The 24,642-nt window shown below is 41.9% G+C and overlaps 2 protein-coding genes across 2 annotated transcripts in view; one reads left to right on the top strand and one right to left on the bottom strand.

Moving 5' to 3' along the window:
• The window catches only part of LOC128026856 (transcriptional regulator ATRX-like), a 33,615-nt gene extending 20,607 nt beyond the window's left edge, over positions 1–13,008 (top strand). Inside the window, 5 exon segments of the mRNA XM_052614092.1 lie at positions 6,242–6,391; positions 8,216–8,335; positions 8,539–8,634; positions 10,796–10,924; positions 11,742–13,008. Of these exon segments, the coding sequence (XP_052470052.1) occupies positions 6,242–6,391; positions 8,216–8,335; positions 8,539–8,634; positions 10,796–10,924; positions 11,742–11,966 (720 nt within the window). The 3' untranslated portion in view covers positions 11,967–13,008.
• A 1,797-nt stretch (positions 13,009–14,805) lies between these two features.
• On the bottom strand, positions 14,806–20,905 carry LOC128026896 (fibroblast growth factor 16). The gene is made up of 3 exons (XM_052614166.1): positions 20,405–20,905; positions 18,361–18,464; positions 14,806–16,393 (listed from the first exon to the last, which is right to left on the bottom strand). The coding sequence occupies exons 1-3, from the start codon at positions 20,664–20,666 to the stop codon at positions 16,148–16,150; spliced, it is 612 nt and encodes a 203-aa protein (XP_052470126.1). The 5' UTR covers positions 20,667–20,905; the 3' UTR covers positions 14,806–16,147.
• Between the last annotated feature and the right edge of the window lie 3,737 nt (positions 20,906–24,642).

Here is a 24,642-nt window from a genome sequence, read left to right as displayed (position 1 = left end):
CATTACAAAAGTTTTTGAAAGAGGGATGGATGATCCTTACATGTTGTTGTTCTATTTTAGTTTAGTTTGTTAATCTAGGAGTTTAATATATTTAATTGGTTTGAATCTGTATTCAGGATTGTTCTTTAAAAAAAACCAATCAAACCTTATCAGATAATGTAAAACGAGACTCCACCTATAATGTTTACTTGCCTGAGTTGGACAAGACATTTACTGGAGGTTAAGTCCTGTTTTACTCCATTTGTGCAAAGTCTGCACTGTTAATGTGATCTTGTTCATTTGTTTAAATATTCTACATATTAAAATCCTAATGAAACCTGATCGTTTAGTTAACATCTCCTTAAAAGCCTTGGAGATATTGGGTATAAGGGATTTGCTTTGTAATAGTACACTGCAAACTTACTCTGATCTGGCGATAGCAGCTATTCCCACCAGTCCCCCTGATTCTTTCCCTGGTGTTTCTGGGAAGACTTCCCTGCCCCCTCTCAGTCTGAAGCACACATCCTGCTTCTCAACCTGTGTGCCGCTGCAGCTCACCCAAACATCATGCCATCACGAAGACCATCTGTTACGCTGATTCACTGCTTCGTCTCTGAAGTTTTCAGAGGAACACTGTAAACCTCCCCCGACCTGATGAACAGTCATTATTCCAAACCCCTTTTAGGGTGTTCTTGTACTTTTCAGAGAAACTAATTGGAGACAAAGGAAGCTAGTGGACTTCCACTCTAATGATAAAGAAGAGTGGTGTGGCCCAGACACGAGAGCCACCCAGCTTGGGGTCTGGCCTTGCCTGGGGCTCTTTGGAGGCCCATTATAGAGCTGAGACCCGTGGGTAGACATGAGTGACACGGTCGGGTCGGTGTGAACACTTCCTGACTGTGGTCCATTGGTGGGAAAGTGGTAATTTGGTTTCGCTGAGGCTCCCCCGCCAACTGCGTCTCGCTGAGCAAAGGAACAGACTTAAGGGGATAATTAGGTGCAAGAGCTGGTCTTAATAAGTCCCCCAGATGTTCCTTAAATGAGTGGGTACCTTCAACCCTCCATTTTTAGATATTTGCCCTAACTTGATTGAAAGCGCTGAAGGTGTGACCTGCAGTGTGCTGTAGAAGTTCTCATCCTAACGTATTCCTTTTAGTAAATGGTAGAAAAGATTAAATGAAAGTTAAAGCAGGCCTGAGGGACACCTGACATCCAGCCCTGTGCCAGACATCAAGAGCTCTGCAGACACAGACTGTTTATATCAGGGCACTGAGGTTATGTGTATAATTTGCGTGCAGCTGTAGAGCACGTTTTGCCTGGCTAAGGTTAGGTATTACAAATATCTCAATCCTTCACATTCCTTGAGTCTCTTGCCCCGGACCCCATGGTTTCTTTAGTTTATGCACCTGCATGTCAAACATAATGTCTTGTGAAATCCGAGGCAAGCATTAGGCTCTTCATTTTAAAGTGGTAGATAAGATTTTTGTTCACCAACATGCCCCTTTTTAGACATCTGAAGAAAACACAAATCCTTCCACACTTTTCTGAAGCTCCTGTATCTTTTTTTGCTTCTTTTTATGGATGCAGTCTGTCACGCTTCCATTTTCCCATTCCTCACACCCTATCTTCTAAAGAGGACACGGCAGATGTTTATGGCCATGGTAATAAGTGAAATAAAGTAATTTGTGAACATGGATTGCATGTAATATGAGTTGGCGTGAGCGGAAACCTTAAGAGGCTGTTGTGCTGAAATAGATTTAGAAGGACGACAAATGGCAAGAAAAAAAGACCTTGTACCTTTTGAAACGGATTGCATTTTTCACACCAGCAAAGTTCACCTGGGACTGTGTCTCAAGTAAATTGGCTTTGTTTGCCAAGTCCCGAATGAAGTGTGTCACTGTTTCAGCATTTTAATTTAGGAAAACTTACAAGAAGAATGCTTACTGTTGTCAGCTTTTAACTGATAGCTATTCAAGGTGGTTTAAAAATGTCTTGCAGAGAGAGATTGAGCAGTAAATAATGTTTTTAAGAGTCCCACTGTTAAGGCAAAAAATTATTTTGCCAAATAAAAAAACTATGTCTGGCCATAAAAGATTACCTGTACAGACAGTCAATGTTTGCCTTATTGTGCACCATTTGAGTGGTTCATGTTGCATTATCATCATTGCTTTAAGTGGCTCTACAAAACGTACGTTTTCTTGAACAATTCTGTAAACTGCCTAAAAACGACTAATTCTGACAGTAATATTGATGTGCTCTGGGAATGTCTGATCTCAATGATTGGTGCACCTTCTAACATTTGCTCAGTGTAATTTGTTTACGATTTCTATAGTTGTGATATTTGTAGATGAGAAAGAGCGTTGTCTTCAGACATGGGCAGATAGACTGTTCCCCACCTGGGGCAGTATTTATCCTTGCAGCAGTCTGGCTCATGCACCTCCATGCTTTGATCAGAAGCAAAATGCTCCCCCCCCCCAACGTTTGACTTCCTGTGGGATCCCCACTCCCCATTTTCCTGAGAAAAGAAAGAAGAAGAAAAATCTGCAGTCTTCTGATTTCCCCCATTCCCCCACCCAGCCTATTCCATATCCATGCATGAAGTAAAACGATATCCTTTTCCTAATCCCGTCATCATGCGTGGGGTTAGCTCACAGTATGACAATGCCGGAGTTCTAGTATTGCATTAGTGCCCTCGGTCGAGATGCACATGTAGGGCAGGTTACTGAGACAGACGAGACCACCCGCAGAGCTCCAGCCTGGAGATTAATCAGGAATCCCAGCATTCCCTGCTCCCCTGGACGGCTTCACTGTCATTTGACCCAGCGGCTCTGTGACCCATTTACCCGGCTCAAAATTGGCCAATGTTCAAATAAGCTCAGGTCGGCCTTCTCATGATGGTGAGTGTTTGAAATCTGCTCAAACAACCTCTTCATCGTGGAGGTGTCTTTTGCTCCAGACATGCAGCTCACACTTCAGTTCCCCCTCATCTTCTGCACGCTTTTAATAAGAGATCATCTATTCCATGCAGTCTTTTTCACGGTTGTGATGCAGAAGGGGTTCCTCACATGGCAGCATCCAGCCATGTTTTAATTTAGCCAGAAATTACCATCACTCATCCAGTGGGGATTGTGGAGGGTATAGGCCAGGCCTGGCGTGATTGTGCTTGCTTTCGCCACGTGTTTTTATTTTCCAGCTTTCAGAGGCACTTACTGAAAAGCCTTGATGTGGACGGATCTGTAGCTGCGCTCTCCATTACACTCTGCTGTAATGCAGAAGGCATGGCTCTGTTTTTGGTACCGGTCTTACTGCTGTTATCTTTATTTCTTGAAATAAACCAATATCTGGTTAATCATTTGGAGGACGATTGAGGTTTGCTCTCTTTGTACATCCGATTCTGTTTATCTAAACCTTTTCTGTAGCAATTTAGTAAGAAGTCCTACATTTAGAATCGTGAGGCTTTTCTTTTTGGACGTTATGATGATTATGATTAATTTTGTTTTTGCTTTATTTTGTTTGTTGTTGCTGCTAAATCGGGTGATGACATAACTCACTCATTTATGTTCATATGGTTGGGATCCAGCAGATATTTCTAGATCCTGACCTTTTTAATGTAAAGTTGCAGGCGAGACAAAGAAAAGCAAACAATAGCTGTAGAGTAATTTTAAACCATGTTTGTACGAGGCCTGGATGTGAATCGTGCTCCGCTCAGGTGTTGTTTTCAATAACAGTGTAGTCATGGATACTAGAGTTGCATGAAAGTTATTTTAAATATGTCCTCTTGTGAACACTTGGACTCTGTTTTTATTTTTAGCGCTGCATCACAACCTAACTGCTAATTGACGGTTTTATTTATTCATTATGAGATAAAAGAGCTTGTATTATGAAAACACACTAGAACTTTTAGAGCTCTAAAACTAGACCCTATTCCAGAAACACCATTTCTTGAAACTAAACACATTCTGAACCTGTAACTTTGACATCCAGTGCATGAATACATCCACGTGACTGTCCATGTGGACACATCAGTGACTCGTATTAGTTGATCAGAGTAATAGTTAAGATGAAAAAGTAAATTATTTTAAAGTCACAGCGAAATGGAGGTAGTGAGACATCTTTTCGTCTCTATTGTTTCGTACATTAACCGATGCCCAGCTTTCAGGGGCAAGCTTAATCAGGCTACATGATTGGAGAAGTCCTACATATGTCGCTAGGGCTGCAACAAACGATTATTTTGATAATCGATTAATCTAACGGTTATTAGAACGATTAATAGACTAATCGTCAATTATTTCACTGATTAATCGATAGAATTTGATTGGTTATTCAGCTCTTGCAATTTGTTAAAATACTGTTATAGATAACAAATAAATAAGAGTCTAATCACTTCAGAAATGCGCAAAAAGGCTAGGGCCATTACCAATTTATTGGACAGGAAAACAAGTTGATCAACATTTTTGGGGTCCGGAGCAGAGCGTTTTTTATTCAGTATATGTCCAGCTGTTGAGAAGACGCGCTCCGACCGCACTGATGTCCCAGGGACACTCAGGTACAGCTGCGCAAGGTGGGGTTTTTACTGCCAATTTTCCACCACAAAAGTTGGTCGCTGTCAGCTTGCAATGGTCCTTTCCATAACTCAGAATCTCCTGTAACTAGGTGCGCGAAAGAGGCGAATTCTCGTCAGACATTCAGACGCACGTAAACGCGTCTTTACATTGACTTAACATTGAAATCATTCTTGCCAGACGCTCTATTCGCGTTTGGTGTGATCGCAGCATCGACGTCACTGGGTCTTATAGGCGCGTAAAATTGTTGGTATTTTCTGTCTACTCAACTGTTTTAAATATTGATGATGATAATAGTAATAAATAATAATAATAATAAATGTTTCTTGAGCAGCAAATCAGCATATTAGAATGAATTCTGAAGATCATGTGACACTGAAGACTGGAGAAAATGCAGATTTGATCACAAGTAGGGCTGTGCAAAAAATCGAATGCGATTTTCATGTACATCTCATCAAGTAAAGACGCTCCTGTAATTAGAAGTATATCTCCAGCACGTGTGTTCGGATCAGGGTTGCCAGGTTTTCACAACAAATCCTGCCCATTTGCTTCTCCAAACTAGTCCAAAACTAGCCCAATCGCGCTTCCAGAAGGTTCCCCGATAAAAAAAAAATTGCTTCCTGCGGGTAAAATATACGTGTTTTTTTTTTTTAGCAGGGTTGCCTTGGTAAAATTTGCATTTTAGGGACTAAATATCACATTATTTGTATTGGGGTCGCTTCGACCTGCGAACATGAAAAACAACTACAGACCTGGCAACACTGGTTGGCATTTACTACACAGAGCTGTAATTCATTGACAATCTACACAAAATCGATGTTAAAATCGGTGGCGATTCTTTGTCGATTTTGAAAGCGATTTTGTGTTAGTTGTCGGTAGACACTGCCACTCCACCTGAACCAGTGTTGCCAAGTCTGTTGTTTTTCATGCGGTTTGAAGCAAGCCCAATACAAATAACGTGATATGTGAATTTTAGCAAGGCAACCCTTCCAAAAAATGTATATTCTAACGCAGGGAAGCAATTTTTATCGGGGAACCTCCCGGAAACGCGATTGGGCTAGTTTTGGACTAGTTTTAAAAAGCAACTGGGCAGTATTTGTTGTGAAAACCTGGCAACCCTGATCTGAACACACGTGCTGGGGATATACTTCTAATTACAGGAGCGTCTTTACTGATGAGATGCACATGAAAATTGCATTCGATTCAGCTCGGGTGCGTTTCTCTGAAGCAGCGCTGATTGCTGTCTCTCTTCTTCTCTTGAATTGCATCGAGGAGAGCTGAACTACAGACTTGCGCCACACTGGTCAAACCGCATTATTGCAGGCTCTAAATTAGGTCAAATTAAATCAAACAACTACTCGACAACAAAAATATTTGTAGACTATTTTTTTATTGTCGACATTGTCGATAATGTCAACTAATCGTTTCAGCCCTGTACGTCACCAGAGAGAAGTCTGACATTTTCAACGGGAAATCCAGTTTTAACAAATTAAAAATTACATGCATTCAGAAAACATTAAATGAAATGATAAAATGTATTATGTGACTCCTTTGTACTCGTGATTAGTAGTTGAACTAATCCAGAGCTCAATAATTATGCTGGTTATGGTGATTATTAGAGGAGTGTGTGTGTGTGTGTGTGTGTGCGCGCTCATGTGGGATGCTGACCCATCTTTCTCTGGCACTTTCTCCCATCTCAGGATCCTTTCCTGGCAGAACTCCTTCACAGTTACAAAGATCATATCGTCTGCTACCACGAGCACGACTCTTTGCTGGACCACAAGGAGGAAGAGGCACTGAGTGAGGAAGATCGTAAAGCAGCCTGGGCCGAATACGAGGCCGAAAAGAAGGTGTGTAGCCAAGCCCTTTACTATTATATACATCTAATGATAAAAAAGAATATATATTGTGTAATACCATTATATCAGTTTGTAAATATAATCTTAGATTTCATCCATACTTCAGGTGCATGTTTTTTTAAATCTTTCATTACTGATGATCATTTCTTCAGCGATGGACCACACCTCACAAATAATAATGTAGTGTAAAAGCATCACAAGACATTAACCCACACTTTTAGAAACGACATGAGAGAGGTCTTACTGTGTGCATATGTACTCTCATTAAACTCCTTGAAACAGAAAGCTTTATTCAGGGCTGCATAAAACCAGTGGGAACTACCAAAAAGGTTTGTTGCTTGACGAGGGTTTTTTGGGCGGTAGTTGTTCCTCTTAGACCCACTGAAGCACACCAATCCTCATTGACTTGAGATTAGAGACTCCTCCCCCTCGGGGCTCATTAGTGGAGTTATTTTGGGAGACGAGTGACTCTGACTATTATTATTATTATATTAATTATAAGTGCCTTCTCTCCGGTCAGATCCACTAATTATTCTTTAGGCAATCACAACAATGTCTACACGGATTCCCTTCGAAACAATTCTGTAGTCACCCTAAACGCTGCTTCAAAAATGAATCCATCTATAATGGGGTTGAATTACTTAAACTTTCAACTTTTGCTGGAAAAAAAGTGAGAAGCAATGAAATTGCAAAGAATGTCCATCTGCAAATAGATCTACAATTATAGAAAGCTTTCCTTGAATACTCCAGCAGTAAAAATGACCGAAGTGAACATTGCTCGTATTGCACTACATGGTGCATGGAAAATATCACTGTAACTGTAGTGTGCCCAATGCAGGAGCTGTGTTTGGAGGCAGGAGTTGGTTATCCCTGCTGGGAGCATTGAGACAGTGCAGACGGTCTGTGGATTGTGTGCCTGTGTGTAATTCATACCACATTGGCACAGATTCTGCACCACATGTAATCCACCTCCTAAATTACATGTTATTTTTTGGCAAGACGTTTTAAATATTATGCTTAAATCAAAGTAATTTCATCAGCGGATCGCTTGGCCATAGCTTTTATATGCAACGAAAAGAATTCACCTGCTTTTGATCATCTGGCTTCAGTCATTTGTCTATGCAGAGATTTGTATAATGTGATTTGCCTTAAAATCATTAACTCTGCCAGAGCCCTTAAAGTGGATTGTAAGCAGTCACTTGCAGTGATTAGAGAACCCTATCGAGTTCTGAGTCAGTTGAAAGCTGTCTAACTGTGAGCATCACATTGTGAAACCAGATTAAATGAGCGTCTGTGATCCAGGCCGGCATCTCTGCCGCACACCTGCTCGTTCCAGGTCTGAACACTGGACGCTCAGCTGTGGAGTGTGTTTACGAGCTGCGTGCACCAGTTAGAGGACTGCCTCGGTAGCTCATTTACTCACAAACACAGCCGTCCCGCTGACCTTCTGTTCTGTTTAGAGCTGTAACACAAACACAGCTTGGGCAGGACCCTAACAGAGGTTCACATGGGTGCACATCAGGATTTTTTGGATCCTCCAGCGATCCGTTGGCTGGGAATTATCGGTCGGCGTGCGTCTTTGCCAGTTCGCAGACAAATCATGTCAAAGTCGCAAATGGAGTGGAAAATGAAGAAAAAGCAATGGTTAGATTACCCTGCAGCAAGTGCTAGTGTGATGGAAGGCTGACTCATCCGTCAGACCAAACCTGATTTGAAGATTATTTACAGTTGTGATTTTTCTCTGTGACCTCATCTCATAAAATGAAGCTTCTCTGTTTCTTTTCGACTGATGGACCCGCTCTTCTATTGTTTTAGGGTCTGTCCATGCGTATCAACCAGCCGTCTTATTCTCAAATGGGCGTGGGAGCAGGACCAAACTCTTACTTCCCTTTCAACGTGGCTGCCTTAGCCTCCATGAGCAACCAACAGTTGGAGGTAAGTAATGAGCTCCACATGCTCTTTTCACATTCTTTCAGCAGCTAATTGCGTGAACATGCGTTCTCAAGCACCGACATTTGGCTTGTGCTCTGCCAGCTGCCGTTTACGAATGCTAGTTATTTCTGTGAAAATATCAAACCATCTTGTCTAGCATTTTCAGTGTTTCTTCTCACACTGTATTCTTTCTGTCTGTGTTCAAGGATTTGATTAACCAGGGCAGGCAGAAAGTGATAGAAGCCACTAACGCTCTGAAGTTAGTGCCCAGGGAACCACTGGAGGACATCGTCGCACAAGTGGTGAGTGATGGGAGATTCCCTACAGTGAGGCTTTCGTTGGAAAGGATGCACATACTCAAAGCACAGTTGCTTTTAGTTCTTTGCAAAGGGGTAAAAAAGTTTGAAATGCCAGTTACTGTTTGTGAACATCTGGAAACCACCAGGTTGAGATGCATGCATGCTTCCTCGCTGTAATCAACAGCAGTTTAAAAAAGCATCTGATCATAAAGATGTGTTTGCACAGCTTTGCAGTTCAGCACTCCAGTCAGGTCAGGTCATGTTTATGCAACAGGTTGCTATAAAGCAAGCAGCTTTACAGTAGTAAACACGAGAAAAAAGAGTGTCTGTGTTTCTTTCAGTTAGAGTTACAGCTTGAGTTAATGCTATGAAGCAGTTCTCCAGTCAAAGAAGGCCACATCTACCTGTTACGTATTTGCCATGGACCAACTGTTAAAAGAAAAGATTCAACGGCTGGAGCGAACACTTCCGGAAACTCCAACTGAACTTGATTTTGGCCTGATTTTGTTCAAAATTATTTTGATTTTGAAGTATATCAGTGCCTTAAGGGGTAAGTTCACCCAATAATCTAAATTATGTAATTAATAACTCATGTCGTTCAAAACCCGTAAGACCTCAGTTCATCTTCGGAACACAGGAAAATATTAAGACATTTTAGATTTAGTCCAAGAGCTCTCAGTCCCTCCATTGAAACTGTGTACGGTCTACTGTCCATGTCCAGAAAGGTAGAAAAACATCATCAAAGTAGTCCATTTTGAAGCATCAAAAACACATTTTGGTTAAAAAAATAGCAAAATCTACGACTGTATTCAGCATTGTCTTCTCTTCCGGTCTGCTGTGAGATTTCAAAACAGTGCATGATATCCGGTTCGAGAGCCGAGGAGCTGATGATCCTGCGCATGTGTGATTCAGCATGAAGCAGACCGACACACAGAGCACCTGAACTGAACTGATTCTTTTGGTGATTGATTCTGAACTGATTCTGTGTTAGTGTTATGAGCGCGGGTAAACCGAAGGCTTGAATCAAGGACAATCATCGCCAATGATGTCATTACGTTGAGCTCAGAAGAACCGAAGAACCGTTTTCTTCAACCGGTTTATTGAATCGAACTGTCCGAAAGAACTACTGGTGATCCGAACACCGATGCAACCGGTTCTTCACTCGTGAATGAGTCAGTCTATTGTTCGTTATCTGGCTCATCTCAGTGTTCATCTTCAGTTCTCTCTTCAAAGCAGTTCAGTCAGTGTACTGTTTGAGTGCATGAATTACTCCGGGATATTGGTTTGTTTGAACTCAGAGGGAGTGTAGCATTAAAAAAGTTAACATCTTAAGTCATTTGTGGATTAATGCATATTGGAGACGGAAACCGTTTAAAACAATTCAGTTTGATTTGATGAACTGAATGATTCGTTCGCGAACGGGATATCCAGACTGCTTTGATTTGAACTGTCTCTCACACAGACACGTAAGAGAAGACAATGCTGAATAAAGTCGTCGTTTTTGCTATTTTTGGACCAAAATGTATTTTCGATGCTTCAACAAACTCTAACTGACCCTGTGATGTCACACTACTTTGATGAGGTCTCACGGTTTGGAACGACATGAGGGGAGTCATTAATGACATAATTTAGATTTTTGGGTGAACTAACCCTTTAATGCTCCAGGTCCAGTGTTGCATCTATGAGCCGCCGTAACCAATAACTGATACACAGCCCACTTTCTCTGACAAGACTAAAACTTTTCTCTGCAGTTGCAGTTTGACTCAAACATTACTTACCTCACTCAAACATCTGATGCATGCCTTTGTGCTCCAGACATGCATGATACTCTGGATGGGTGATAAAATGACCAAAAGGTGTTTAGACCTACACTGAAGGATGAGCATGAGTCATGTTTGGAGACCTGAATATTATAGACGTGCTCTGTTGACTTCACAGCGACTTGCAACACCAGCATGACTACAAGCCACTATATCCTAGTCTCGTGGCGCGAGGTTTTAGGGGCAAAGCCTACACTTTTGCCTATGGTTTGCTGTGTCATCAGTATTGAGCTTGAGATGTTTGACTAAATTCTGAACAACTGCTAAAAGTGTGTGTGTGATGATCGTGTAAGTGTTTGTTTGTTGAGGTCTACAGGATGTAACCGGTGTGTTGTTTTTGGCAGTGGAAGGAGAATCCGAGTTTACCCGAGGCCCAGGTTCACTCCATGGCTCTTGGGAGGCAGGCCAGCTACGAGATGGAAATCAAACACAGAGAAGCTGCTTACCGTGATGTCCTCGGCAAGCAACAAACTGTACGTTTGCTCTCTCACCAGTTCTGTGACGTCTTACCTTCTACCTGTAACTTTTTAAACCAAATAGGGATGTTTACATCTGGGACCCTGTTGCACCCCTTTTATTTTCCATTTGTCAAAAATAGTTCAATGTGATGTTTGAATTAATGAGTCCCAGCAGGTTCTTAAAAAGTCCTAAAATGTCTAAAACTCAGTTTGATCAGATTTAAGGCTTAATATCTTGAATGGTATAACAAGTCTTTATTATCCTTTTAAGAGCTCTTAAATCTAGGGACTAAAAACTGTTGCAATAAGACCTAATGTTGTTATTAAACTTTAAAAGGCTGTTCAAGTTGAATGGAAAAATGCAGCACTGTTTCACATTCTGCAGACTCAGAGCAGTTCACAATCAATGGAAACGATTGCTTATCATCTACTGCTGCTGGTGTTTATATTGTAATATGTTGTAGATGGTTGTAAGTGTGCAAATTTTACAATAATACAATAAACTCCATCTGGCATTTAAAAAATAATATTAAATCCAATATACTAGTAATGGCAGTATCATCTTTGCATTGGGTTTTTAAAGTCCGTCGACGTCTAATTTATGATCACTATCATGTTTTATGGTTATTATTTCATTAATTTGTGACTTTATCCAAATGTGATTTTAGGCTTGTGATTTCATAAAGATATTGGATGTCAAGATATGTCCTCAAATGTAATGGAGGAACGTTGTGCTGTGTCACGGTTCAGCTCAAAAGCAGCGGTTCTGTTGGAGAGCAGTTGAACAGCACACTTTTTGACGAATAACATCCGATCTCCCTTTCCTTTCCAGCTGATGATGTACGTGCAGAAGGTGCTCGCCAACCGTAAGGTGCAGGAGCAGCAGATGGCCATGGCGAGGCAGGGTATGCTGCTCAACCAGCTGGCCATGCAGAACGGTCTGGCGGCCCCCATGAATCAGATGGATCTGCTGGGCTTGTACCAGCAGCTCGGGGCGCTCCAGGGCCTCCCCTCCTCACAGCTGGGGAAGAACCCGGGCCCGTCTAAGGGCCTGTAGATGCCTCCGGCCCTCGGTGTACACACAGCAGGACTGATACAGCGAGGACACCTACTTGAGCTCCTCGGTAACCAGAGGGGATCCTGGGACTTTGTTAAAGGGGTTTTTGGCAGTGCAGTTTGTGTATATAGCCTTAATGTTGTTCAAGTTCTTTTTTTCCTCTCTCACGTATTTAAGATTGAAGAAGATATTCTCCCCGAATGCTTTTAGGCATTGCAGGTATCTTTCCCCTTAAATAAGGGCTGTGCATATATAAATAAGTATATTGCGATTAAAACCGCGTGATTGAGGAGGGACCATAGCGTTTCTGTTCTAGAGCCCCCGTAAATACTATCTGCGCTAACATCTTTCTAGTAGTGGATTGTCATTGGTACTGTGCTCCAGAGAGACTGCAGCGGACACCTTAAATGTAACGTCGAATGGCCTTATATCAAGCAGCTAGATCTCTTCTAAAGTTTTAAAAGCCCTTTTTCTAATCTACTTTTAGGTATTTAAACTCGTTGTTGCTAATCATGCTAGGGAACGTCTGTGTTAAAACTGCTTGCCGAATTCCTCCGGACTTTTGTAACATCAGTCTTCTCGTTGTAGTGTTGCCTAGCATATTGTTGTGAGTACTGTTCATAATTTAGTTTTCTGTTTATTTTTATTTGTTTTTTTGTTTCTTTTGCCCACTTTGCATTGGGATCGCACCTGAGTTGGCGCGTGGCGGATGTTCGATACATGTTTGTGTGGTTTAACGCAACGTCAAACCGGTTCTGATGATATAATAATGCCCACACTTTCCTTATCAGGTTAGTGCTCAGCCTGTATTCTCTTCTTGGGCACATCTCCACTTCGGATGCTAAACTAGAGGTTTTTCATTGGCAAACAGAAGTCCTTTGATATCCACAGGGTGTCATTCCGAAATGTGGAGAAATGTTCCCCTCCTGGAAAGGTTCTAATGTTGGCATATACACCGACAACTTCTGCCATTAATATGATCTGCTACTTTGTATTTAATATCACATTTAAATAAAGAGACCAAAAGGATGAGTTACATGCAGATTTTGTTTGTTTGTTTTTTGGGCAATTTCAATTACTACTGGCAAATATGATATGCACAAATCCATGTCCTAAATGCTCAAAAATGCTTCATCCAATTTTGCGAATCATCTAGAGTCCTGCAAAGACGCATTGCTTATAGTAGCAACTGGGTTCTTAAATAAATCGTGTTTTTGGGTGATCCTTCAAGTATGAATGCTATATGAGAACTCATGTTCTTACGAGTAAGAAGGCATATTGCTCGAGTACTCCCCAGAACCTACTGTATGTTGGCAACCTTGAACTCTAGACATTGGTTTTACTAGTACTTTTGGGAGCGATTCATACTGGCTAGTTGTTTCTTATGCGTGTTAAAACGGGCCACTCCCTTCCCATGATGCAGCAGTGCAGTAGAACGTCAGATGAGGTCACCAGAAGACAAGAGAAACTCGTCCCCCGGATTTAAGTTGATACTGGGAAGTTCTAGTGACTACTTAAACATCTACTTTTTTTTTTTTTTTTTTAGTAAATTGAAATGAATGTAGGAGCGTATATGTGAAATCTATGATGACAATACCAAATTTCAGATGCGTTTTCTCTAGACCGCTCTGAGGATCTGCGTCCTCCCGTACACCCCATTCTTCCCCTTCAGTCTTTCATCTGCCATGTCGTTTCTACTGCTTGCTATTATTTTCATTTCTTTAGCTGCCAGGGTTTTTCTCCCCCTCTTTTCCACTCGCCCCCTCAAGCCCACGTCTCCCTCCCGAGGGGGGCTTGCATTCACAGCTTGCAGAAAGCTGCCAAAAGTGAAACATTACTACAATTGCAGATGTTGAAATGTCGATCCCATCCTTGGTATGTCCAGATTAGCTCTCTAGCTTTGCAGCACCGGGCAGCTGTTGCCCCATCTATCCTCCGATGTTCAAACCTGCTTCCGTTCACATGAACATGCACTGTACACTTCGTATCTGAAAGTGTTGGAGCGTGCTGGCTGCAAAGCTAACTGATGGTCATTTGAGCAGGGATGAGCCAAGCGTGTTGTCAGGCATCGGTGGTGGGTGGGGCTGTGAATGTTTGTAAATCTGGATTGTTCTGTTCACTTCTGATGATGCAAGTTGACTGAAACCCTATAGAGTCCATTGAGGGCAACATCAGTGCTGGTCCAAATCTCCATTCGATCGCCAAGGGATTTTTGTGTTGATGTGATTTACAATGCATCAGGTTCACAAAAAACCTCATTAATAATAGCTCTACGCATGTTGTAGAGGTAATTAATGTTGCTGCGCTGCAGACTTTTCAACAGGTTTGACACCCACAAGTGTTACATGTCCTCTCATATTGTTTCGCTTTCTGTAGGGCGTTGATTTATGCCTCTACAGACTGCTCGGGGAGAACTTTCTCACAGGTTCCCCGAGCCAAGAGCTGTCTTTTTACATCATCAGCTAACATCCACATCTCTGGAGAGCTGGATTATTCTGTGAATGCTGCTGTGATGTTCTGGAATTTACACTGATAAACAACATTTAATAGATGGATTGACCCCTTACTGAAGATTTTCTGAAAGAAGTATAAAATGTGTTCTACTTTGAAGACGACATGAAGTCAAAATTCACTCTCCGTTCTTTGACCCAGCTATTCCAAAGAAGAAAATGTTTGATTTTGTAATCACTCAACACGTATTAACTTGCTCTGGCTCACTAGATGCCACACTAGATTTGAATCGAACACTACTTGAAAATACAGTAGCTTATAGATAGAAGTACAATGGTTTGCGACTGACTGCTGTATATTATTGACTCAAATAGCTAGTGCTCGCACAGCCTCCAGCATTTTGTGTTGTTTAGCAAAGAAGACCATTCAATCCATGACAATGCCTCAAAAAAGTTATGTGTGCAGTCAAACTCAATCAGCTCAGTGTTTCTCAGATTTTAATCGGTACAGAGAATTCTTGCAAATATGGTCACCAACAATAAACAATAGCAAGACAATTTTATTGTCAGTCACTCGGGTCCAATGGTTTAGCCCTTCTGGATAATCTCAGTAGAATCTACAATTCCAATAACTTCAAGTTCATTACAAAATAGAGCCTTTGAAATAAATAAATATATTTATATAGAGATTTGTAATCATTCTTTATATGTAGAAAATAAATATATAGTACATCTTATAAATAGGTCTGCCCATATTTACATGTCTTTCACTTACATTTTAATAATGTTCCTGACAACCTGAACATTAAATGTCACTCTTAGTCAAATGACCAAAGCCTTTACCGAGCATCATTCATTTCCCCTGCTTGAAAGTGATTCATTTCTACTGATCATTTTGCTACTGCTGATTTGCTCTACCAAATTTGTAAGGTTTTAACTCTCCTGAACCTTCAAAGGTAGTGGACCGAAATCATACAGAAGATCAACGGTGTAAGCCCTTACACAGAATTGATAATTCTAAAGCCTTATTATTTTCTCACCATCTCACAATTGGTACTTTTTCTATTCAAAATTGGTATTGATTCGGTAGAAGCTGGTCATTGTTCTTCTTTCTCCTTTTAAGTGCCCTTACAGGTATATTTCACTTGAATTTGTCCTACAGGACAATCGGGGAATACTCCCCGTGTCCATCTTCTTGGTAAGTCCTGCATCATTACCTTTCAACGAAAGTTTGCCCCCGGGGTCACCAGACTGGGCATGTTGAGTTTTATCTCAATGGTCAAAGGCAGTTTTACTACCACCTATGCTCTCGTGACAAGTTACTCAATAAATGTAGGTTTTAGACCCTATTTTTTTTCCAGTGAGAACATACCCAAAATGTGCTCCACTTTACAAAAAGTTTCTGAAGAAAGGGTGATTGCATGACACACGTCATGAGGCCCTGAGGTCAACACCTCTTCCTCAAGACATCTTTTGGCACCAGCTTTGGATGCAGGAATGTTCCCTCTTCTCTGTGGTTTAAAACCCATTAAGGAGAGGAAACGGAGCCATCCAGGACACACACGTACTGTTTATCTCAATCACCATTGGAGAGGGCCTCCTCATTTTGGACCAGAACCCAAATATAAACAGCTGTGAGGCGAGAGAAGTAGGGTCTTGTATTTCTTAATGTTCTTTAGTGTCCGTCTTCCCCATCCAGCTCCTCCACTGCGTCTCTGACGGATGCTCTGGTCACCTATGCTGAAACAGGTCTCTGTAAGCTTCGGGTATCTTCTCGATCTCTACAGGTCTGGGCAGGAAGTGAGTCAACTTCTGATGCTTTTTAGTCCTGCCGCCTTCTCGAGGCGAGCCGTCCTTGTTCAGAGCCACGTAATAGTATCTTCCAGTGTCCGCGTGTTTGTAAAGTGTGGATGCATACGTGTTGTACCAGTTCTCCTCGAATTGCTCACGGAAAACACACTCTGCTGTCAGCTTCTTCTGCAAGGCAGCCAGAAAGAGACAAAAACATGGTTGATTATATGCACTACAATATAATGGTCAGTTAATGGAAAGATCTTGTGTCCTACCATGATAAATAAACTTCTTGTAAACTAGGGATGTCGAGTCCTGCTCCTGGAGGGCCACCTGCCTACAGAGTTTAGCTTAAACCACAATTAAACTCACATAAACTAGCTAATCAAGGTTTTCAGGATTGCCAGAAACGCACAGACAGGTGTGCTTATTCAAGTTTAGTCTAAACCCTTCAGGACCAGGATTTGGCCACCCTGATCTACACAAACTGTCAAAGACAAGATGTGAATCAAAGTGGGAAACTTCTACTTCCTGAAACGTCCCAACCAAGAAAACCTACAGTGTGATCTCTAGCTAGTAATCTTCCCGCTGTCCATCAAGAGTGCACTTTAAGTGCATTTGACCACATGTTTAAGAACTAACATGCGCCTCCCATTTCCAGACCTCCAGATGCGCTGGAAAGCATGACGGTGTGAAGACGTGGTACTGCTTCTTTCTCACAGTGCACAGTTTACCCTCGTCACCATCTCAAAATGTGTGGAGTGGAAACTATCTTGAGGCCAGACAGCAGGTGCTCGCTGCACCAGCGAAGGGAAAAGTCATTACGGGCAAGCTTTGCAGTTTACACCCAAAATCATTCTTCAAAACTGTTAACCTCTTTGTATGATGCAACGAGCTCTCTCGCACAAACACGGCAGCTTGAGCGAGTCTGTGTGGGCTGCTACTACTACACCACTGACAGAACCTCATGAGCGATGGCTTCGGGTGAAGCAGGTGAAGATTCGCTGGCTGACTACACTGCTGAGAACAATAGAAGACACTGGGGCTACATCACGTTTGCTGCCAAAGAACAGTCATGCAATGGGCCAGGTTCAAGTCTTGGTGTCAAGATGATGCATTTAAAATTAGTGTTTGAGATAAAGTCAGCTTTAAAAGTTAAATAGTTTAAACAGTTGGCCAAGCAAACAGAATAAGATTATAAACTAAAAGTTTCAGAAAACAGATTCACTGGAATACCTCTCCAGGAGCGGTGAGATTACTGATGCTTTCCATTCCCTTTCAGTTCGGTAGTGTGCCTATTGGAATAAATACTGCTCCATGCACACAATTAATTTACATAATGTATTAACGCTAACACCCATTAATGGTGACCTTGTTTCCTTGATCTTCATGCAACAGAAATGTACCTGCATTTAAATCTGCGCAGTCTTCAGGTTATTTGCAGTGCTGACCTGCATTCACAGTCTGATTTAATAGGATCTTATCGCATCGCATTGCATTCGAAAGTCATCGCTTCTTGCTTTAAATAGGTTTGTTTTAACTCAGGACCCACAGAAACTTACTGGGGCCCCCGCTTATTGTCTCTGGAAATCTGATAGCTTGCTTCTCCTGCAACATGGCAAAGTCTGCTGAGGGGGAGGCCAGGCGCATTTTCCTATATATGGTTCTCTATGCTAGCATACAAAAATTCAAATCCCGCTACATGCTTTTATCTCCTGGTCTCCGTTACAATTAGCACTCCAGCGGAGAAAAGCGTTGTCCTCGTGCAGCACACCAAGAGCACTCGGCTCGTATATCCACAATATGTGGGAGTGTATACGCTACATGCTTCATGTGTCCTTGGAAAATATGTAAATATTTTAAGTATAGAGCGAAATGAAGAGGCCGTTTTTCTTCTCTGAGATCGAGCGCTCTGTCTGAGAGGTGATCGGACCTCGCTGATCAGAGGTCAGGGCTCGTAGCAGTGGAAACACTGCTTGTTTCGTCTGGTTAACTGCTTTCTTTTTTGTACATCTACATCATATGGGGAGCAGACTATGAGCCGGTGGGTGGGTAATCTGACTGCATTCCCATTGGAACACTTCATAGAGCAGAACCTTCTGTTGGTGGATGTTGTTTGGAGTGTGTGTGAGCACCACAGGGGTTTGACTTACCGACCCATAGAGTTCACCTTTCTCATTCATCCCCAGATAGAGACCAGCGTCCACGCCTCGTATGCTCACCAGCCCGACGGCCAGACTGATAAACTCCAGAATACCTGCCACACAACAGCACTCGTCAGACAATGACCAGACACCTTTACAACTGCAGCGCAGCTGTACATCAACAGCGCTGTAAAGCCAAGCTTTCCTTCTCAGCTGAAAGAAACAACCTGAGCCTAAGGTGGTTCACTGGATGTAGGTCTGATTGAAATAGCTGCAATGTTCATGTGTTTTCCAGTTGGACGAGCAAATATCCCAAATCCCCTTTACCCATCAGATCGCACCAGACTGCCAGCTTCCAGACCACCTTTGGCTGGTTTGTTTTTGCTTTTAACCAATCAAGTTTAAACTTACTCCTAACCCAGGTCACTTCTTAAAATGGCCTTTTACCACCACCTGGACCGAGTGTTGTGCTTTGGATGGCAAACGACGACACGGAAAACTCTCTGAAGCTGGGTTAAGCAGAAGCACATTTCATATGCGTTTAATCAAAGACATTACCAGCTTGCAACATTACCGACAAACGGCTCGCATTTGCCAGAAGGATGCCAGAAACATGACCGCAGACCACCCAATCCAATAAAGCAGCTCGTCTCGGCCTAAAAACAAGCATTCCCACTGGATTCCACAGTGGTCATGCTTTAATTTAGAGCGATTCCTGTTTTCCAAGTGAGAGCTGCACCTGCACAATGATTACGGATCGGAGCAATGCAAAACATCCTCGTGTCTGGGCTCTGCTATCATTTGTTTATCACTGTAATACCAAGCACTGCTTGACTGATTTATTAGTGCTGTAATTAGTAGTGTCTGTGCCTGCATGGGCCGGGGTTCTTTGAACATGTTTTCAGAGAAAAACAGCCTCATGCTGTGAGCTTGTTTTCCACTGCAGAGAAGCACCTGCGTCCCTCGACCCTGCGCTGGGGTTCGACTCGGAGATATGCTGCTCTTGGCTAATGGGTGCATTGATATACAGTATCTGGGTGCCTAAATCACTCTAAACCCCATTGCAAATCGAACTTTTAATAATCTGTGTTAAAAGGGTTATTGTGCTATATTTCTTTACTGTCAATTATATATTATGAAATGCAAAAAGACTATATGATGTGTAGATTTCATAAGACATGGGAAGCATATTTAACATTTTTAAGAATGTTCCTGCTTCTTGCATCCCCTAAATCAATATCTGCCTCACTTGAAACCGAAGCTTAGATTTACACCCTTCAATTCTGTCCAAGTTATGCACACAAGTTATGTCTTGTGCATGCAATTCTAAAATGAAAGAGAACTCATGACGACTGGATCTGGCAAATTACTTAACAGTGAAGAAGCTGCGTATTTCAGATTTCTCTGGAGTTTTCCAAGTGATCAAAACTAATCAGCAATCCCCTGCATACTGACTCACAGCAAACTGATTGATTGGCTGATGATGCACTAGTTGAATCTGCATTTTGGACGCTGTAGACGGATGCATTTATATATATTTGTGTGCATATACACTTTGTATTTTTGGAACAGATTTGTAAAGAAATTAGCTAAACCTCATTTGAAAAAAAAAACGGTATGAGAATAAAGTAAATGTATACTTTTAGGTAGGTTAGTATTTATAGCTAGTATATATATTGTATAAACAATATAAGGCCATGCACTGTCCCCATTTAGATCAGTAAACGAGTCAATATCACTTATGTTTGTCCGGTAAACACCTTGAAGTGTCCTGACCTTGAGTCCTTAAGTTGATTTAAAACTTTCCTACCCTTGTTACTTCTAGGATGGTGTACACTTCACTGTACGGTATCTTGTAATGGCAAAATGCAGTTTATAAATCCCCCAAGACAACTTGTCTGACATCACGTTTAAATGACTTTCAATTAAAAAAATCACCTTTTCAGAAAACAAAAAACAAAGTCAGTAGTTTCTCAGAATGACCAGGTGAGATGCCCAGAACTGCTGGATGAAGGACGGCTGCACTGACGAATGAATGAAAGAGAGCTCTTACCGAATCTGCTGTGGTCCTGTCTGGTTCCGTGCACCGTGCCGTTGGGGAATATCTCCAGCTGGAAGCCGGTGCGGCAGTAGAGCTGTCTCCTGCGCAGGATGCCCTTCAGGTGGCCAAAATCCGTGAGCGACCCGCGCTGCAGTCTGCCCTCAATCAGACCCAGTCTCTCATTCAAACCATCCGTCAGAGGCACATTCCCTAGTGCTGGAAACGCCTGCAAATCCAGATCGATGCTCCCGAGGAATCCAGCCACCTCTGCCATGGCGAGCAAACTTTGCGTGTTCAGAGAGCGGAGAGGAGAGAGACGCTCGTTTCATCCGTGATCAGACTGAACGAGTCATTTATATAGACATCCATATCCTCCCCGAGCCACGCCTGGATGACATCCCTGCTGCTTCACCTTCAGCATGTCAACGCAGAGCTTCTGCTCCAGCTTTCAGACCGGATTCTGCTGTCTGTCTGTCACAAGTGAGTCTGAAGTCTGCGTGTGCGTAAAATAACACTCAGCAACACACAGCAATCAGTGACAAAACACCGAAGCCGCGCCGTGCGCAAAGTTCTCCGGTGACCGTGTGTCTGTGTTTAACTCTCTCTCTCTCACCGTGCACCGCTGCGAGGCTCTAGAGCACCTTCGGGCTGCGTCTCAAACTCTCAGGAGCCTCCCTACACTGCACTTTAGCGGGTTTGGGTGTCACGTGCGCCTGCGGTAACTTGTAATGTAGTGAATCTTGCGTATGATCGGTTGCGTGCAGTAACCTGTAACAATGGGATGCTTACATTGGTTTGTGTCACATTTTTGGGGATGGCAGGTGGCTGCAACAGTTTGGGGAGTCTTAATACTGAAAACAGTCGACATGATTAAACGTTACAGGCACGCACAACTTTCGACACTTTGTGAGTTCGCAGCATTTTATCTGACAATAACCCTGTAAAGCCATGAAACATCCGGGTCTTATGGCTAGTATAGTGTACTGATAGAATGTGGATCAAAGAGGGAAGTTTTATTCAGTGGCCCAAAATTTGCAAAAATATGCAATTTGTTGCTGATACTGTATTTATATGGACAAAAAGTAAGATTAAATTCTGATAATTTGTTACATAAATTAATGAGATCTTAATAACAGTTATAGCAGAATACACACGTAAATTTATATATGTCCATTTATATCTCCCAATAATGTCTTGGTAAGGGAGTTAAATGCTTAGTTTATGTTATATTTTACATACAATGCAGTGCAATACAATGATGATTGAGTTGAAATAAATGTTCCTTAAAAGCCTGATTTGATATTTGATACATCTTAACATGAGTTCTCTCTCTCTCTCTCTCTCTCTCTCTCTCTCTCTCTCTCTCTCTCTGTGTGTGTGTGTGTGTGTGTGTGTGTCTGTGTGTGCCTCTCTCTCTCTCTCTCTCTCTCTCTCTCTCTCTCTCTCTCTCTCTCTCTCTCTCTCTCTCTCTCTGTGTGTGTGTGTCTGTGTGTGCCTCTCTCTCTCTCTCTCTCTCTCTCTCTCTCTCTCTCTCTCTCTCTCTCTCTCTCTCTCTCTATATATATATATATATATATATATATATATTCTAACAACATAAAAGTTCTTCTTACATTTACTTTTTAAAAATCAGTAAAGATTTGGCAGCAAAAAGGACATGAAGCATGAGCTGAAGGTGGACAGAAGGTTTTTCGGCAAGTTTTTATCATGTTGATCATTTGGGGGTCTTTGAAATGTGCATATGAAACCTAAAGCTTGTTTTTAGGCATCACATTTGTGTATTATTTTTTTAGCTTTAGGATGATATTCTGAGTCATCAAAAACAGCATGTGTCTAAAATCGCTGTCTAATTAGCCTCCTGACTGGGTTTTGTAGTGGCTGCATGTCTAGGTGGGCAGCTCTGAAGGTATTGAGACACCGCCTCAGTCTGAGGTCTTCCTCCTCCCCTGTGTAAGCAGGTGTTTCCTCCTCCTCTCCTGACCAGCTGCTGGATATCTACTGCAGAAATGAAAGGAGCAACGAAATACAAACGGTTGATGATGTATTTTATGAAAGCTGATCTGTACAGGGAATCAATGGCAGATGAAATTTCGTAAAATGTTAAATGTATGTGTTGCATGAAATAGGAATGAGATATACACCAGATGACTGCATACGAGTTCTCCTGTAGGAAATGATGCATGCTGAGTGCTGCCAGAGGTGTCCAGCAAACCATGTGCACCTCACAAATCAAGAGCAGGGTTGCATCCATGAAACACATCTCTGATGTGTCCAACACACTCATAAAGACATGGCTTGTCAAATATGTGTTCTGTGTTTAATATCTGAATAGATAAAGGTCAATGTGTTCTTGTATCTGGCTTGGTCTTTCCTTCACAATGAGTCCAAAATAAGTCCATTACTTTCTTGCAGCATCAGTGGTCAGGTGAAGTAATAAAGATACAGGAACTCATGAACAACTTTGTATCATGGCTGTCACGTGACTGAAACGCTTGGTGCTTTTACGATAAAGCAATGGCACTAACCAGGTTACATTCTCAGCACTAGTGAAGTCTAGATGAGATTTCTTCTTCTTTCTTTTTCTTTATCTATAAGGACATCTGTTGCTGGTCAGCTGTATTTTAGTTGACATGGTTGATTTATGAGTGAGTGTAGAAAATGTTCCCATATTCTCCGGGGACATATAGTGAAGATAAGGACCTCAGGATCACACCTCATGCTCCAGCGCCTCTCTCACTCTTCACACAGAATCAAATCTTGCAGGTTCATCAAATTTGGGCCATGCATTGGGGTCAGTATCTTACCGGTTTATTTGGAATTTCAGATATTTTCAATTTCACAGATTTTTGCTCTCACTCTTAAAGTTTGCACCGCGCTGCTCTTGTTTATAAAAACTGGTTAGGGGCAGGACCTGGAGATTGGTTCTAGTGTTGGCCTGGGCTTTCAGGGCTCTGCTGTTGGTCTGGTTCTGTCATTTGGAGGCGTCTTGACTCCAACTCAGGGCTGGTGACGCTGCATCGGACACTTTGTAAAGCATTTAAATCAGGCAATGCAAAAGCACTTCTTTTCCCATGTATGATATCATCTGTTCTTATTTTACCCTTGTGTCTAGTGCGGCGCAGAAGAATGATCCGTGCAGCGAGCTGTTTGCAGAGCTGGATTCTGTGTTTTTTTTCCCATCACTGAGACATAACAGGCTGAGTCTCTTCTTACATGCAGGTGGTCCTCAAACTTCAGTCAAGTGCGAGAGGCACGCAGAGCCGGAGCTGAGAGAAGACAAGGACAGATGCATGTGAATTTAGGTAATGGTGTTGTGTTTCAGAGTCTGCTTGGCTTGGCCATCCCTAGTAAAGATAGTGTTAATTAATTTGTTTGCTTTGCCTTATGCTCTAATGAATGGGGCTCTCCAGGCCTTGAGGAGCCATCAGTGCAGGGCCGCGGGAAGTAATTTTGAACAGGGGGTGCTGTGATTTTTTTTTTTTTGACAAAAAACCTATGAGCCTATAGGCCTATTTAAAATACATTTTAAAAATAAATACATTGAGATTTACTACTTTATTGTCATATAAACTTCAGTGCACAGCCAGCCAGGGTCTGAAACACACAGACATCAGTTCTCAGATATGCGCAATGCGCTATTAATCTGAAGCAGAAGCAGAAATAATAGTTTAATAATCGAAAGAAAACGAAATAATTACTTTCATTACAATTTCAGATAGCCTATACATACATGCAACTTATTTAGATACAACAAATAATATTACAACAAAATATAATATTAATCAAACTTCACAATAACGCTAAAACAATGCAATCGATTTGGGCAGCTGGCTTGAGTCATTGCACGTTTATGTCACACGCAACTCTATTAACTCCAAAATCTTTTGACGCACACCACAAGGAAATAATCTCTGACTATTTAAGCAATTTGTTTATTGAACAGTTCCCCACATCCATTACGCAAAGAACACACGCACAGTATAAAGCTTTCTGTCTCCATCTCCAACCTTTTTACACAAACAAAAAGGAAATAATCTCAGACTATTTAAACGTTATTTAACAGTTCTCCACAACCATTACGCAAAGAACACACGAACGAAATAATACTCTCCATCTCCATCCCCACCACCTTACAAAAATACTATAGTGTACTACTTACAATTGCTTCGCTAGTCAAAGCTGATCCCACACTTGTTGCCAAAAAAATAAATGTTACAAGCGCAGCAGCACAATGCTCTCACCTGAGCTAC

Source organism: Carassius gibelio, chromosome A14 (assembly GCF_023724105.1).
Source record: "Carassius gibelio isolate Cgi1373 ecotype wild population from Czech Republic chromosome A14, carGib1.2-hapl.c, whole genome shotgun sequence".
NCBI classification, from domain to species: domain Eukaryota; kingdom Metazoa; phylum Chordata; class Actinopteri; order Cypriniformes; family Cyprinidae; genus Carassius; species Carassius gibelio.
The sequence above is the reverse complement of the archived record's forward strand: the minus strand, read 5'-3'. Positions and strand labels throughout refer to the sequence as shown.